This window comes from Pungitius pungitius, chromosome 7 (assembly GCF_949316345.1).
Source record: "Pungitius pungitius chromosome 7, fPunPun2.1, whole genome shotgun sequence".
Lineage (NCBI taxonomy): Eukaryota > Metazoa > Chordata > Actinopteri > Perciformes > Gasterosteidae > Pungitius > Pungitius pungitius.
The window spans coordinates 20381200-20399186 of record NC_084906.1 but is presented as its reverse complement, the minus strand read 5'-3'; the positions used below and the strand labels follow the sequence as shown (position 1 = coordinate 20399186).

At 48.8% G+C, this 17987-nt stretch overlaps 1 protein-coding gene across 2 annotated transcripts; it reads left to right on the top strand.

The window, feature by feature from the left end:
- Window positions 1-4278: 4278 nt before the first annotated feature.
- On the top strand, window positions 4279-17228 carry cpeb2 (cytoplasmic polyadenylation element binding protein 2). Of its 2 annotated transcripts, XM_062563392.1 has the most exons (11): window positions 4279-5609; window positions 6905-7162; window positions 8800-8890; window positions 10745-10795; window positions 11112-11135; window positions 11530-11703; window positions 11783-11870; window positions 12445-12565; window positions 12647-12761; window positions 12929-13110; window positions 13272-17228. In XM_062563392.1, the coding sequence occupies exons 1-11, from the start codon at window positions 4725-4727 to the stop codon at window positions 13497-13499; spliced, it is 2217 nt and encodes a 738-aa protein (XP_062419376.1). In that variant the 5' UTR covers window positions 4279-4724; the 3' UTR covers window positions 13500-17228. The 2 variants fall into 2 exon arrangements, with proteins under 2 accessions (XP_062419376.1, XP_062419377.1); XM_062563393.1 differs by lacking the exon at window positions 11112-11135.
- The last annotated feature ends 759 nt before the right edge of the window (window positions 17229-17987 follow it).

Below are 17987 nucleotides of genomic sequence, written 5' to 3'. Positions count from 1 at the left end.
TTTGTGTTTAAAACTACTTTTTCAATCAAGACGCTTACTTTGCTTGCTTTGGTTTATAAGTTTATTCAACCACCTCAGAGAAGAGAAACTATGTGCACGTCGCCATCATCATCATCATCATCATCATCAGCTCAGTAATGAATGAAGGTTTATTTATTTTATTGTCTGAAGTAAAAGAGACAAGAAAACATAATTTCATTTTAGCAAAAACTCAGCTGAACGTTGATGTCATCAAAGCTCATTTGAACCGATCAATGGACGGATGGACACATATGGAGAGATGTCCGATAATGATCATCTTCATTGAAAAGACAGACGTAGAAATACACAACTTAGAACGCATCCGCCTTTGTTCTTCTCTACACCTGCCGGCTTCCCAGAAGGCATCTGGGCCGTTGACCTCTGACCCCCAGCTGCAGCTGAGAGCTGAGACACTTGAGATGCCCGCTGACAATGTATGGAACACACACACACACACACGTACAAACAAACACACACCTAATTAGATTACCTGCATTAATGCAATACACTGAAGGGCAGGTGCTCCCATGATCTCAGTGTGTGTGTGTTCCCTCTTTGTTTCTGCTTTACAGTGTATTACAGGCCTCCCCATATGTCTGGAACCAGTGTTGTCTCCTGCCTACACCCTGCGTATGTGTGTGTGTGTGTGTGTGTTTGTGTGTAAATAAAGGTCCTTTGGAAAGCAGAAGGCTGCCGGCTGTGAATGTTTGCTGTTACAACACGAGGCCGAGCTTCTGTGCAACAACGACGTTAAGATAACGCCACCTCGCTCCCTCACAAACACACACACACATACGTGGGAGGAGGGGGGGTGGGGCGGGGGGGGGCAGATGTGAGGCTGGGGAGCGCTCGTGGGAACTCGTGGGGACCGGGTCTCACCAGGAGAACCTCACCGGTCACATGGTCGCCCCCCCCCCAGCCTGCTGCCATAAAATGCAAATACGTGACGCCGAGCAGAACCAATCAGCGGGGGGGGGGGGGTTCGCTTCTGATGATAGAAGTGGAAAATCATTTCATCAATGATCCCATTTATGTTCAGATAAATGTGCAACATTTGCCTTATTTGCATATTTTTCACATTAGGGTTTAGTAATACAGGAAGTTATGCTCTAGTAATGAATAATAGTGATTATTGGTGATATTTAACAATAACAGTGTAATTTAAGAATAACACTTTTCCCCTGAAGTGTCTCCTCCGAGATAAAAATCTCCAATCACAATGTTTGTAAGTTTGTCATCTAACAAAAGCGACATCGTCACTGAGACCTCCGGCTTCCTCATGTGTGTGTGTGTGTGCGTGTGTGTGTGTGTGTGTGTGTGTGTGTGTGAGTGAGGTGACTGTTATCAGTCAGCAGCACAAAGAACCATTCAGAACCCACAGAGATGCAACAAAGGGACAATTTACTGCAACACGCACACAACTCAGTCCTGTTGAAATCCCCCCCACCCATGAGCTGACATTAAGAGTCGAGACCTCAGGTGGAACAAACCCTCGACCGAGATCACGCCTCAATTCACCCAAATGAGACCCTTTAATTGCTCCTCTTTGAGTGCAGATCGATTTGTCTTCTTCTTATAGAACTATTTTAAGGTAACAAAGTAGTTCCCGTCTGGAGCGACGTCCCTCATCACACAGGGACTTATTCGCAGTGAGGAAGGGACAACGGCCTCCTGGAGGACAGCGCTGTGCCCCCCCCCCCCCATCCCCCACCTCATGTGTGGGTTCACAATGTCTTCACCCTCCCTTCTTATCTAAGACGCAGATAATCAACAGTCAAACCATCTGATTCCATCACCACGGCGAGTGGATCGCACACTTCCCATGTTAATTAATCCCAGATGGGGGGGGGGGGGTGTCATCACAGTTGATTGGATCGGCCTGTCGGGGACAGGTCTGCGCCCCACCCCTCAAACACATAGAGACAGGCCCGAGTCAAACAGAGCAATCAGCCTCACAAAAAAGGGGGAGTGGGGGGGGGGGGGTGCAGATTACCTGTTGCTGTGACGACCGCCCGCTCCGAGCAGGTCTGGCTGCACAAACAACACGTGACACCGCCGAGCGGGACAGGTGCTCCCTCGATGCGTCGTGAGGGACACGCCGAGACCAGAGCCAGCGCGTCATGGACGTCTCTGCAAAGTCACTTCTTGTAAGAACCAGGAAGTATTTCCCCCTTTTTTCACCATCTTGTCCTTAAACCTGAGTAGTTCCCTGTGGAGACTTCGGTTCAGTTGATACGACTGTATTGAGTAAATGCTGAATACTCAAAAACATTCAGGGTGGTCCAATTAGAAAGAAAACGTGCTTTCATTATCAAATCGTATCCCCATGAACAAAGGAGAAGACACTGGGAGGACAGCAACCTTCCAGCTGTTGGTTTAAGGCCCAGGAACCCAACATCAATGTTTATGTCACTAATGTAGTTCTCCATCTTTAATGAAACCTAACCAGCGTAAGAGGGGGGGGGGTATTCTCTCTTAAATAAACAGGCTCTAAGCTTTTATGTTGTATTCAAGGATTTAAATAGTCAACATTTATCCGAACGGTACAAACCTTCAGGCCCTCTCGTGTGTTAAAGTCAATCGCCCCCTGTGGACTAAAGCGGTACTGCCTCTGAGCACCAGGGTCCCTTCAGAGAACCTCTCATTCTACTTCAGCGGGGTCTCACGGTCGGCCCCTCCTCACCCCTGGATCTGGTTCCCACCAGCGGGTCCAGCACTACGTCCTGGCGTCTCCAGAGAAGAGAAGCTCTGCTCCTGGAAGAGCAAGCGGAGGAGAAGATGGTTCTACAGCTGCTGGGAGCTGGAGCTTCCTGCAGGTCCAACGCTGCGGTGAAGCCGGATCTGTCCACGGTGGACTGGTCTCGGCTGGAGGCCCCGGAGGAGTCTGAAGGAGGTCATCTGGTTTCACAACATCTCTGATAGTCTCGATTACTGATTTTGGTCGGATCAGGACTCACCTAAGACTGGTTCATTCAGAGGATCAGGACCAGAGTGAGAACTAAAAGTTCCTTGAAGCAACTTAAAAATAAAAGACGAGGAACCACATTCTGCAGAAAAAGAGAACGAATGAGCAGAACTATGCTCAAGTTAGGATTGATACGTCACCAGTCAGTATGTGGCCGGGGCAGCTGAGAGTCAGAGAAAGGATACCCCCCCCCCTCCCTCCCAACCCCTCCCACACAGGCCGACCCCCTCCCCCAGCACAGGAGCATCAGACACCAGCAGCTGGCAGCCTGCCCCATTTAACTCCCTGCAGCACTTACTGGGCCTGGCTAATCACTGGTGCTCAGCACCATCCGGGGCCACCACACCTGCCCCCTCGCTGGTGGGACCGTCCCATCTGGGACCTTGTGATGGGCAATTCCAGAAAAGGGTGATGGGGGGGTGGTGGTGTTCTTACTTCCCAAAAGTGTTTGGAGCAGTTCAAGTTATAATCCGTTGATTTGGTCCACTTTGGGTTTGGGAACGTTTCAGCTAAATGTTTCAAGACCTGAAAATATCGAGTCCCAAAAATGGTCACATGACGTCGTGCAACTGAACCAACAGTCAGGTTTCAGGAAATGAAGCCCGTATGAAAGCGGTGGTAGAACCGCTCTGTTTGCTGGACTCATCGTTTGGGACATGATGAAGTGGAGTCACATGACTCGCTGGTCCTCCTTGTTCACCAAACCAAACCAGTGGCTGAAGCGTTTGGTTCCGTGAGAACGTTCAAGCCCCAAAGAGAGAGAGGTGAGGTCATGTTATGTTCATGTTACACAACATCTCGCATCTGCTGCTCTTTGGGTCGAGACCCGCCGATGATGACCCATCTGCTGACATGGAAAACTATTTATAGCTCGTTTGGCGTTTTCTGTGTCTTTCTCTATTTTCTGTTTGTTTACTTTTGTGTATTTGTATTTTGCCTCTGATGTTTACGGAGGGCAGACGCCTCCCGTTTGAAATCTCACCACTTTAGTGTTTTTGGTTTCTGCTGCTTTTTCTATGCGCACAACGAATTACACTAAAATGTGATTACAACGAGCCGCGTCACTACTTTCAAAATAAAAGGATGTGAATTCATGAAACGTTTTTAGCCAACAACACGTGATGTTATAGCGCAAATATGACTACGTCATCACTCCGATTGGGCCTCCACAGAGACGTTCTGTATTCATATAGACTTGCTGCACTATGAATAATGAAACAAAACTAAAAATGACGTAAACAATGCGGTTCCACCCCCCCCCGCCCCCCCGCGGCTACGAGGCTGGAGGCGGGCACGCCGGGGCGTGACGCGGCGGTGACGTAGATGCAGCCGGGGATCTTTTTAATCCTCTGCCGCAGCAGCCGCAGCCGGTAACCAGAGGAGGGGGACGCACGGTCGGACGGAAATGGACCGCGCACCGGTTCGTCTGCACTGAAGGCCGAGTCGTATCTCACGGTAATATCAGCGAGACGCAGCGGACCGCAACGAGCTGTTGGTGAAGGCCAGACCCCCTCCTCCTCCTCCTTCTTCTCCTCCTCCTCCCACTGCTCCTCTGTGTCTGCAGCCGGTCCACAGATGAAACGGACATTGTTTTCGATATATATTTTCTCAGAGGCGTCCATCGGCCTCGTGTGAAAGCCGATCCGACGGATCCTTCACGCCTCGTCCCCGGTTCGCCCTTTAGCGACGTCGCCGCGCGTCCCCGCGGTCCCCGTCAGCTGCTGCGCATCAGCGAAATATGCAGGATGAGCTTGTGGGGGTGACAACCACGAAAATACCCCCGTCGAGCGAGGAGGAGAAGGACAGCCGGGAACCCGGTAAGCGACCGAACCGAACCGACGGCTCGTTCACGCCGGATTATAAAGCTTCGGCCGGTTGCGCACGACGCGGTCTTTGCGCTGCGCAGTCCGCCCGTGACCTTCAGCCGCACGGCCGGAAGAGACATCAGCCGTCGAGTCAGCACGCCGAGCGCAGCCCCCGCAGAGAGTCGCCCCCGCCCCGGGGACGTGTCGCTCACCTGCCGCAGAGGCGGCCCGACCGTCGCGCTGCCGCCGACCCGCGCGGCTCTCCAGAGGAAGCCGCCGAACCCGATGCTGCGTCGCCACCGCCCGCTTCTGTGAACCCCGACGCGATCCAAATGGACTCCCCCGTCGCCCACCAAATCAACAACGGCAATGGCAGCGCCGGCAACATGTTGTCCGGGAGCCTCAGCGCCGCTTTCCCGAACCTCCCCGCCGCGGAGATGCAGAGCGCCGCCTCGTCCCCCGGGTTCGGAACGCCGTGGTCCGTGCAGACCAGCTCCTCCCCCCCGCCCGCATCCAACTCCATCAACCACCACCACCCCATCCACGCGAACCCCGTCAGCCAGATGCCCGGCGCGGACCCGGACAACGGCTTCTACCCCGGCATCCCCTCCTCCATCAACCCGGCCTTCTTCCAGAGTTTTTCGCCGGTGTCGGCTAACCCGTGCGCCGGGGTTAACGTGCAGGGCTTCGGCGGCGCCTTCTCGCCGCAGATGAACGTGCCGCAGCAGGCGCAGAGTCGCAGGTCCCCGGTCAGTCCCCAGATGCACCCCCAGCAGGGCGCCTTCCTGCAGCAGAGGAACAACTACAACCAGCACCAGGTGAGCCGCTACGGGACGCGCGAGGCCACGTATCCGGATCCCCCCAACCGCAGGTTCCCGTCGCACGTGACGTGTCCAAGTAATAGGCCTATGCGCATTGTACGTGGCCCTTTTAAATCAAGATGTCAGCGGGTGAGAGCCACCATGTCCCAGGGGTCAGGGGTCAGCATCTGTGACGCTGCATGTGTTATAGCCCATTATACGGCCTTTGAAGCATGAATAGTGTTTAGTTTTACTCAAAATGCGATTTGTCGTGACATCGGGAGCGGAAGTCACTATATTCTTGAGTGGAGGGGGGGGGGTGGGGCACAGAATCCAGCTGTTGTTCTCTGCAAAGCTACAGTGGGATGCGATCACATGGTGCCGAGCCATCGCTGTCCTGTGATCCAGTCAACGGGAACACAAAGGCTTCGGGGGGGTTGTTGTCCGAAATGGATGCTCACAGGCGTGTGTGTGTGTGTGTGTGTTGGAGGACAGTTAAGGGACCCAGAGATAGAACCCGCACCGAGGGCCCCCCCCCGACTGTTCAAGTTTCAGTGTGTTCGTAGCCTTCAGCCTCAGGTTTCTCATGTGCACATCTTGTGTGCGTGTGCTTTAAAACGCATATTACACTAGTTATTACTATTTAATAATTTCTTCATGATAATTTGAAACATTTTAAAGTCCATATTCTAATACTTTCTGGTGTCTTTCCTCTTTCTGTGACAAACATTGAAGGATCTCGTTCCCCCCTTTAAAGACCAACAACGAATCCATTAATCGAGGAACGTAACCAACAAAGAAAAAAAATCCTCATCGATGGTGTGGCTGTTCGTTTGACCTTTGACCCCTTTGCTGCTTTAGCACGACACAAAATCGGCCTTTATTGTTGCAATAAGGTGACAAAGTGCAGGGACATGTGGTCATAGGGGACACATGGAAGGATCTCTGAGAGACACACCTCTAAGTCACATTGTGTTGTGAGTGAGTGACAAACAGGAAGTTGATTGTCCTCTGCGTGGGATTATGAATGCGATGCGATTGGATGGTTGGTATGAAGAGAGAGAGAGAGAGAGAGAGAGAGAGAGAGAGGGTAACTTGGTATTAGTCCTAAAGCCCTAAATCTTCTTATCTACGGGAGCAGATCAGGCTGCTGATGAGCGGCAGATAGGGAAAGGATAGAAAGACGGGGGGGGTGAGTGGGTGGGGAGGGGGGGGCGGGGGGGGAATGAAGCACAGAAAGATGCACTTCTAACCCTTTGCACGCCCCTCCCTCTCTCCCTCTCTCCCTCCCTCTCTCCCTGGCGTGTTTTCAGCCCATGGGGAAGCAGTCTCCGTGGGGGGGTCACCAGGGGAGCGGCTGGGGCTCCGGCGGGATGTCCTGGGGCCGGGACCACCGCCGGGGGAGCGGCGCGGGGGGGCACCACGTCTCGCCCCTGAAGAAGGCCTTCTCCAGCAACATCATCGCTCCGCCCAAGTTCCCGCGCTCCGCCGCCTCGCTGGGGCCCAAGTCCTGGATGGAGGAGAACGCGTTCCGCACCGACGGCAACAGCAACACCTTGTTGCCCCTGCAGGTAGATGTTTGGGGGGGGGGCTTTGGGGGGACAATGGGTTTGTTTGTTTGGGCCAGGAATCCGTCGCTGCGGAGGCGGGAAACAAGCGGGAGCACAGGGAGTCCCGTGAGTTAGGGAAAGGATGAGGTGGTGTGTGTGCGTGTGTGTGCGTGTGTGCGTGTGTGTGTGTGCGTGTGTGTGTGTGCGTGTGTGTGTGTTTCAGTTCAGATCCCTGAAGAATGATCTTTTTTTGAGAGAAAAAGGATTATTCCGACCCTCATCACGGTGTTGGTGGGAATTACCCTGCGAGGGGCCCCAGTGGGGGGGGGGGGTTGGCACTGATTTGCTCTGCAGGTTTTTACTGAAGGTGTAACAAAGGAAGGGGGTGGAGCTGACGTGTTGAAGGTGAGATTTCAGACGGGTTACGGACTAGGCTCCGCCCACTCGGGCTATTTTTTGACGGGTCTGGTTGAGGAACTTTGTGTTGCTTTTTTTATCAGCGTTTGAATAAATTAAGCTTAATTGATCCCCGGGGGAGGGGGGGGGGGGGGGGGGGGGGGTTGTACGTTACAGCTCTCATATGAGCAGAAAGACCTCACATGACTCCCATGTGTTTGTTTAAAACGAGCCGGGGGGATTCAGAGCCGAGCCACAGTAAAATAAACTCCATGGGCTTTCAGAACATTCCTTCTGTTTGTGCGCTTTCTTGATAAAAAGAGTGTGTGTCACACAGTGCAGTTTCTAAGGACCTGGTTGATGAATTAAAAGAAACGTCTGGAGGAAACTGGCCCGACTCCGCCGAGGCGCTCATTTCCATAAACAGTGTCGGGCCGGAATATTTCAGATTCCAACACTTTTCCTCCCTTCCTCCCTTCTTTCCTTCCTTCCTTCCTTCCTTCCTTTCTGCTTAATGTTCTGCATTCAGCGACACATCGCAGAGGAAGTGTGTTTCGGTGTGTTCAGGTACACGACCACCGACTTACACTCGTACATGTGTGTATGTGTGTGTATATACATATAGAGACAGATGTGTAGCCCTGTGGGAAAGGGGCTACAGATAGATGTGTAACTAATAGAAGTGTCTGGTTTTTATTGTTTATTTATTTACCTTTTATTCAAGCAGAAGTTTATTTTTACAACAAACAGAAGCAAGTTGACAAAATAAAAACATGTCAGACATTACAACGTCACAATGTTCCCAGTGAAAGGACCAAGGGGTGGAGTCTTCTCCTCCTGCAGAGACGTGAGTGGAGATAAGTTGGCTTTGACCTTTGCCCTCTCGTCACCAGACTATTAGAGGAGAGCCGCCCGATGATGAGCTCATCATCTCGTTCTTCTCTCCCCGGTTTTTGGTTTCCATTCTCTCTGGGAACAAGTCCAGGGTTCCCCTCCTCGCCCCCCCCCCCCCCCCCCTCCTTGCCCCCCCCCGAGGTGAATAAATACGGAAAGAATGTTAATCCAAGCGCGAGCCGCTCACCTCCTCAAATCTCCTCCACGTCGATCCAAATGCCGACAGTTCAGGGACTTTTTTGCTCGTGCACCAGGTGATAAAAGCGTGTCAGTGTTCTGTCATCTCGGGGAGGGGGGGGGGGGGGGGGGGGGGTCAGGGGGGGTCAGGGGACGTGAAAAGCTCACTCCCGTGCTTTCCTTTCTCCCAGGAGCGCACCCGGATGTACGACAGTCTGAACATGCACTCCCTGGAGAGCTCGCTCATCGACATCATGCGGGCCGAGCAGGACCCCATGAAAGGTGAGGCGGTCCCGTTCTCCCTCTGTGTTTGTGGGGGGGTGGATGACAGCAGTGTGTGTGTGGGGGGGGGGTGACGGGCCCGTGTGTTGTACGGCTTATTTTCTCCCCACTGAGAGCTTACTACTACTTTCTGCCACCAGCTGCACATTTACACCTTCAGCTCTGACCCCGGTGCTACTTAACCTGGGGGGGGGAGGAGGGGGGGTTGCACAGGGTGAGGCGAGGAGGATGGGACGCGATCCACACAAGGTCTCTCAATGTAGTCTCGCTCCTTCCAGTGGACCATCGCGCCGCCTATCTTAGAAAAAATCGAACTGATAATATGGAATTAGAGTAAGACAAAACCCCCAAAAAGATGTTCTCACACCAACAACTCGTCCCACTCGTTCTCTGTTTTATGAAGACCGTGTATGGGAAGTGGGCGTGGCCATTGTGGCGTCACACATCAATGATTTAAATCATCATCATTCACTAAATGAACATGATGCTGCATTGAAGAAGACTTGAAACTAGAGACTGAGACCATAAACTCATGTTTACAATGTTTACTGAGGGAATAAATCAAGAGAGAAGTAGAGTCATTTCCTCATAGACGTCTATGGGAGCAGAGGAGTCGCCCCCTGCTGGTCACTACACAGAAGTAGAGTAATTTCCTCATAGACGTCTATGGGAGCAGAGGAGTCGCCCCCTGCTGGTCACTACACAGAAGTAGAGTCATTTCCTCATAGACGTCTATGGGAGCAGAGGAGTCGCCCCCTGCTGGTCACTACACAGAAGTAGAGTCATTTCCTCATAGACGTCTATGGGAGCAGAGGAGTCGCCCCCTGCTGGTCACTACACAGAAGTAGAGTCATTTCCTCATAGACGTCTATGGGAGCAGAGGAGTCGCCCCCTGCTGGTCACTACACAGAAGTAGAGTCATTTCCTCATAGGCGTCTATGGGAGCAGAGGAGTCGCCCCCTGCTGGTCACTACACAGAAGTAGAGTCATTTCCTCATAGACGTCTATGGGAGCAGAGGAGTCGCCCCCTGCTGGTCACCACACAGAATGCAGCTCTTCACAACCGGAGTTTGCCTCCTGCACACGACTCATCATTTTAAACCCAATGAGCTTCCCCCCCCCCCCCCCCCTCCCTCCCGGCTTGTGGAAAGCAGGAGGTGTGCAGGGGTGGAAACGCTGACGCAGGAGGAGCGGTGTCATATAGCTCCTCTCGCTCAGGCCTCACAGGACCAGAGCAGCACCGGCGGTGAAACCGAGCCCTGCGGGTCGGCCTTATTTGTAGGTCTCGTAGCGACCGGGATCCGACCCCCCCCCCTCGGCCGAGCGCTTGTTGTTGCCGGCGGAGCAGATGGAGAGGACATGGGCCGGTGTGCACAGCAAGGGGGGGGTCCGGACTAATTTTAGATGCAATCACACTTTCACACGCTGTGTTTGACAGCCAAGAGAGGAGGAGGGGAGGTTTGTGAGGAGGGGGGGGGGCTCTGCCATTTAGACGATATACAGACCTTCTTAAAAGTTCAATAACACTTACTGGTGTTGATTCATATTCAAAAGCTTTGAAACTTCACCATTAAATAAAGATAGTCTACAATAAGATAATGGGGTCAAAGGTCAAACCTTTGAACTTCTTTTTAAATAGAGAAACCTTGGTTCAAGAACATTTGAAATATCTTGTTTATTAGTGTACCCAGATGTTTCCTGTGTGTGGCGGGGACCTCTTCAAATACTACAAATATTTGTGTATTAAATACTAAATGTTTTTTCCATCTTTAGAGCTGATTATACGTGTGTGTGTGTGTGTGTGTCCTCTTTGTGTGTATCTACATATGTCCCTGTTTCCTTTTCTCTCGTCAGGCCGCGTGGGATGCCCCAACCCCGGGGCGGACGGCCTCCTCATGCTCAATGGTAACTATCTGAGAAGCGCTCGCCGAGTTCACGCGGCTTCCCCGCTTTCGTTTGCGTCCGTTTTCGTTTACACCATCGACAACTTCGACTCGCCTCAGTAACAACAAAGTGACAACGTGCGACGGTCCGCGTGTCTCTCCAGCCTCATGAGACACACAAACTCAAAGACTCAAAGTGATCCATCACCCTCCTCTTCATCACGTGTCACGCCTCTTCGCTTTAAAAAAAAAAAGGGGGAGGGGGGTTTGTGATGAAGGAGGTCTGGAGGGTCACATTTAAACGCTGAAACTTGTGCTCTGTGCTTCTCCACATGCAGCGCGGAGCTACGGGAGGCGTCGAGGTAAACCAGCATGCTTACAGGGTTCTGCTTCTAGAGTCGGGGGAAGACGCCGTTGTTGGTTCTGGTTCTGGCGGCGTTGTTGTGTGCAATTGACTAAATTCTGCCCTGTAAAGGATCACCTGAAGGTTGTTTTGGTGTAAAAATAATTGCATGTTCCAGGTTTGGTCCCCTTTTTAAATGCCGATTGCTCTACGGAACCCCAAAGTGGATAAAGAGAGAATATTCTAATTTCCAAATGAAACGAAATGGGACAATATTTAAGTACTTCTAATATGCAATGAATATACCTCCGCTGAGCGCTTTGGGGCTCCACACTGCTCGCCTTTGTTCCCCCCCCCCCCCCCCCCCCCCATCGCTGATCCCATGACGACGTCTTTTTTCCCCCTTCCAACAGGTCGCTCCTCCCTCTTCCCCATCGACGACAATCTGCTCGACGACGGCCACGGCAACCAGGGCGTCCCGGGAGTCCACGGCCCCCACGGCTGCTACCCCCACCAGAACGGGGAGCGCGTGGAGCGCTTCTCCCGCAAGGTGTTCGTGGGCGGCCTGCCCCCCGACATCGACGAAGGTGAGCCGCTTTCCTCTCCTCCCCGACTCGTCTTCGTCCATCTTGGCCTCAGCTGGGTTTTTTTTACGCTTCCTCTCAGATGAAATCACCTCGAGCTTCCGCCGCTTCGGTCACCTGGTGGTGGACTGGCCGCACAAAGCGGAGAGCAAGTCCTACTTCCCCCCAAAGGTAACGGACGCTTCAGTCACTTTTTACCGCCTTTTTGCCGCCTGTCATCCGTTTACTCTCCGGCTCTCATTTTGGGGATTTTGTTTCTTCATAGAAAACACAGAATTGGACTATGACGAAATAAAAGATTGTGTTGTCATGCAGGAAGTTAATCAGCTCCCGATTCACAAAGACAATCTCAGAGAGAAGGTTTGACGCCTCGGAGATGCTGCTGAATCAAACTGATTCTCCGTCACTTTAGCATTTAGCCTTTAGCCTTTAGCTTATTCAGGATAGCGTTTCTCTGTTCAATGGGAAGTTAAGAGAGCTGCTCCGGTTCTTTTGTTGCTCAGAAATACTGTGTAAACTCTTTAGTTCACTTGCAAGGCAGCGGCGTGTGTATGCTAACGATTAGCACTACTGCTAGTGCATCGTCTGCAAATCCCAAAATGCAAAAGCCGGAGACAAAGTGGTCCCATTACCCTTTAATGTTGAGCCTGGATGCTGCGAAGCTATGACTAATATATAAGGCATCACTTGACATTCATATTTTATTCATCAGTGTTAAATTGTGTGTGTGTGTCTGCGTTGCCTAGGTTACGCCTTCCTGCTGTTCCAGGAGGAGAGCTCGGTGCAGGCTCTGATTGAAGCCTGCATGGAGGAGGACGGGAAGCTGTACCTGTGCGTCTCCAGTCCCACCATCAAGGACAAGCCCGTGAGTCCAGCACGTTCCCGTCTGCTGACTTTAGAAGGAAGAAGGTTTCAAACGAGAGAACGACTTTCACTTTGACCTCAGGTGCAAATCCGCCCGTGGAACCTGAGCGACAGCGACTTTGTGATGGACGGCTCTCAGCCCCTCGATCCCCGCAAGACCATCTTCGTGGGAGGCGTCCCTCGCCCCCTCAGAGCGAGTAATTACATTCCTTTTACAACAGCAGCTTCGTTTGTTTTCACGCTTTGGAGATGGTTTTGTGTGTATATATATTAAGGTTAGAAACAACAAAGATTTAATTTACTTTAAAAATCCCATGGGACCTTTTGCAAGTCGAGTGTGACATCCTTCCCCTCCCCTGCCCAGTTGAGCTGGCCATGATCATGGACCGCCTCTACGGCGGCGTCTGCTACGCCGGCATCGACACCGACCCGGAGCTCAAGTACCCGAAGGGGGCGGGGCGAGTGGCCTTCTCCAACCAGCAGAGTTACATCGCCGCCATCAGCGCCAGATTCGTCCAGCTGCAGCACGGCGACATCGACAAGCGGGTACAGCTTCCTTTAACCTTTTCTCGTGGCCTCTTCGATGCCCCCCCCCCCCCCCCCTGGTGGTCAGGAGACAGAATGCACCTTTGAGATGAACACACCCATTTTCTCTGCTGCTGTGTTTCGGCAATCCCTTAAACACGTGTGTGTGTGTGTGTGTCCAGGTGGAGGTGAAGCCCTACGTCCTGGACGATCAGCTGTGCGACGAGTGTCAGGGCGCTCGCTGCGGGGGCAAATTCGCCCCCTTTTTCTGCGCCAACGTCACCTGCCTGCAGTACTACTGCGAGTTCTGCTGGGCCAACATCCACTCCCGGGCCGGGCGCGAGTTCCACAAGCCGCTGGTCAAAGAGGGGGCGGACCGGCCGCGGCAGATCCACTTCCGCTGGAACTAGAGGAGAGACCACAAGAGAGAGAGAGAGAGAGAGAGAGAGAGAGACCTCCGCCTCCCCCGCTCTCCCAAGCTATCAGTGTAATCCAGTACGTAACACTATACAGTATATGCTATACCTCTATACACATCTATGTGGATATATAGATGTGTATACATAGCTATATATATATATATATCTTTTTGTAGCAGCCGAACACCACAAGCCTCAGTTTCTCACCAAAACTCCCCACATCTCAGGCTCCAACTCTTTTGTGGTTCTTGCATCTTTTCTAAGAGGAGATTTGAAGAAGAAGAGGAAAAAAGAGATATTGATTTTTGTAGGTTTTTAAATTATTATTATTTTTGTATGTGAGATTTAAAGTAGATATGGGAATGGGTTTCTTTTGCATGGTGGTCGTCTGCTGCTATAGCCGCCCCAGGTGTGTGTGTGTGTGTGTGTGGCGCACACATGTTCGCGGGGGAAAAAAAAAAACTTTGATTCTCTAACGTTAACCAAAGGTAGAAAAAGACAGAAAGAAAGCATCGCATTCACACATTTCTCTCCGGCAAAACACACTTTTTTTTTAACCCATTCTTCTTCTTTAGAGAGTTTTATTATAAACTAAAATCTGTCTGCGCTCACGCTGACCCACAGAGGGACACCTGAAGATGTTGTTACCGCTAACCGTATTCAACAGTTATACTTCACAAGCTACTTTGGAAGCTTTGCTGCTATATATACATATATATATAGATATATATATATATCTATATATCTATATGAATAGATGTGTAGATATAATATTCAATGCAGAGCCCTCTTCCTCTGTGCATGTTGTGACGATGTGCGACGCTACACAAATAGCACGTAGGGTAGAATTTACACCAACTGAAAAACCAACCACTGAAATCATGACTGAGGACAAAAAGTAGCACCACCATCTTTTCCAGATGCCTGAGAGAGAGAAAAACAAAATCCGACTAAATGAGTAGAACAAAAACAAAAAAGAAACGTGTATAAACTTGCATGCGTTGATGTTTATCTGTCGTCCGATCGTTTACATACTCAACGATGCGACGGCGGCTCCCCCTGCGGGCGGACGCCGTCGCTTCGCCTCCTGCAGCAGAGGGTGAAAGAAAAAAAAAAAAAAAACCGAGGCGGCGTGGTGTTCAGTGGTCTGTGTCTTTGTCGTCATGTGACTGTTCTCTTAGCGTAGACTGAGGCTCTGGTTTGTTAGAAACCTTCCAGGAAGCTCTCCTCTCCTCTCGCTCGGGCTCCTTTCGGTCGTGAAGGAAACGAGGAGTTAAAAAAAACAGAAATGTGAACCCAGGGGACAATCTGTGTGGGGACGGAGCGTCCGGCCGTCCGCTCGGTACTGTACTGGTGTGTCCTCGTGGTTTTTTATCGTGGTCCACGCGCCTCCTTATCGGTGTCCAGGCGTAACGTTACTCTAGTACTCCGTTTGTGTACAAATACTTACCCATCACTGGCCCTTTAATACCTTGTTTTTGTTTCCTTTTTTGTATTATGCACTCGTTTTCTATATTCCCACCCCTCCCCTTTAAGTGATTTTAAGCGTCCACTTATTTATGACCCTAAAGAAGATTTATCAAATTGTTTTATTTTTTCATGATTACTTATTTAAGATGTAGCGTGAAGCAGTGGTCTTAAGTTATCTTTGTTCTGTATGAGTAGAGCAGTAAAAGCCAATATTTTCTAATATATTCTAATGTGATGTTGAGAGGACGGGGAGGGGGGGACTGAGGTGAAAGTTAAAGAGTAACTAAACCCCCAAACCACGACTAGCAAAGTATTTAAACTATTTGTATGTGTGTATACATATATAAAATACATACGTATATATATGTTTGCGTTTGGCTCGTTGTTTCCCTTTCAATTGGCTTGTTATCGTTAACGATGAAACAGGTGTATCGTCAGCACGAGGCCCCGCCCTCAATGGCGCATAACTTAACTTACTTACTTACCGCCCCCGCGGTTAAAGCGGGCGAGTCATGTATGAATCTGCACCGTCCTCACATGTTCTGTACCAGGCGGTAAGCACGTTTGTTTGTTTGTCTTTTTAAGATGGAGGTCAACGGAGATTCTCTCGCTTTTTGGAGCCTCGAGTGGCCGCGGCTTTTTCGCACTTTCACACTTTGCTTCGTTTATCAGCAGCGGGGATTTTCCGCTGCTAGCATGTTGCTAGCATGTACATAGCTGGCGCTAATGGTATTCCCTAGCATACCCATAGCACGTGTAGTCTCCAACGCGCAACAATAGCCAGCATGCTAGCCATTAACGTACGCCAATCGAAAGAGGAAACCGCCATCTTGAAACTGCAATTTCAAAAATTTTGGATGAATGTGGAATGTGACATAGACAAAAGCCGAGCAATCCACGAGGTAGTAGCATGAAAACCAAGGTGGAATTAGCAAGTGAGCTAGCTAACCGGCTAGAAGGGAGGAACGGTTTGTGCTCAGATTGTAATTCCACACCGACTACGGACTAAATTACTACGCTGTGGGATTTGGTTACTCTTTAAATAGCGACCCCCCCCCCCCCGCGCCGCCACGTGTGGCTTTAGTTCTCGTAAACATGTTTGAATATCATCACCTGTAACACTTGACTCGTGCTGTTTTTGTGAGGTTGTATTTTCTATGTTTTAACACTGTTACTTTGTCCTGTATGCGTCCTTGTTTTTGTAAAAAAAAAATCATATTTATTTCACTATTTTTGTAGACAAAAAAAAAAACCTATTTGATTTTGATTGTATTTTTCTATTTAAATAGGATTAATTATTCAATTAATTCCCCCACTTTGATAATTATGTCCAGAAGTTCTGTTCAGAGACAAAGAATCATGTCATCAGCTACAACAACATCCACGTTTTTGATAAGACAGTTGACTTGTTTTGATACACATTTTCATTTGAAGGAAGGTTTTATCATTTTCTTGGAAGACACTTGAGATTCTCCCCTGTTGCATCGAGGCCCCTGGCTGCCTGTCCTCGCGGATGCTCTGAAACTTGAATAAATAACACATTTTGAAAGGCTGACTAACCTCGAATCTGTGTTGTGATGTGCAATACTGTTTCTAATGTTTGTATAAAAAGTAAGAACTACAGTGTAAACCTTTTTAATGCAGATTTATTTTTTTCATTGCATATTTTGCAGATTTCTGATCCACAGTGTCATTTTTTACTGTCAGAAAAAATAAAAACCCCGTTTTTTCATTGCAACTATTTTTAAATCCAGATATCTTTGTACTGATGTAAATGATTGTAGTTATTTTGGATAGTGTTTTGCTAACAAAAGGAAATACTTTTTCATGCATATTTCTATTTTCATTTCATCTTGTTTTTTCCCATGTTTTATTTTGTTTAATAGTAGCAGAGTCCTTGGAATCATTTTTTCATCGGTATACTTTTGTATTTTTATGTGGAAATCACTATATATAATATTATGATGCTAATTGCTAAGATATTATTTAGAGTTTTAATTATTTTTAAAGCATACTATTTGTAATTTTATTGTCAAAGCTACTAATTTCTAAATCTAAAGGTTTGTGTAGATTCACAAAAGTGGTTTATGATGTGTTTGGATTGTAATTATTACTGAATGGTTCTTTGATATGCAAAATGAATATCATGTTTATTTTTATTTTGTTGGTTTTGTATTTAAATGGGGTGTTGATTACAATCTTGTTTTTCCTTTCACTTCCTGAATAAAGACCCATTCTGTTTGGACACAACATGGCTGCTGCTGCTTTCAAACTTAACAGACCTTTCACCTCTCGGACATTATAAAATAGAATACTTCATAGACTGATAGAAAGATCTGTTTTGATATATTTGAGTGCTAGATAGTTAGTGATGGAATAATTATGTACATTTATTCAACACTTAATTAACATTTTGAGACACTTTTCTATTTCTACTTGCTACAGTTTAACGCACTATATTTCCAAAAGAAGCGATTTTACTGCTTCAATTGCTAATTACTTTGAAGATGTTTTGTATGAAAGCTGATGATCAGCTAAGTAGATTCTGTATATTGTTAAATATAAAACCTGTTTAACGTTAGACATTTTCCACTGAAGACAAATTCCCCCCTTTACTTTTAAGTAACTAGAAATGATTTTTATTCTATTTTTATTTAATTAGTTAATTTTGTTTAATTAATTAGTTAATTATTACAACTTCTCTCGCAAGAAATGACCTTTAAAACATTTTTTTTAAATTCACTTTATCGTTCCGTCTGTAGAAAAACACTTGATTCCGCTGCGTAAAAAAGTCCAAACACAATTCATTTTAATTCTGTTGCTGTATTTTTAACATTAAAAACATCCTCATTATGTTACAGCAACATTTTTCACTCATTTAATGTCTTAAGTATTTACCTTCATGGCGTCAATGAAGCTCGCCTCATTTGAACGTGAGTCACACGTTTCCTCTCCACAGTTCTGACTCCATCTAGGGGTCAATGTGAGAATCACAGAGGTCAAGGAGGC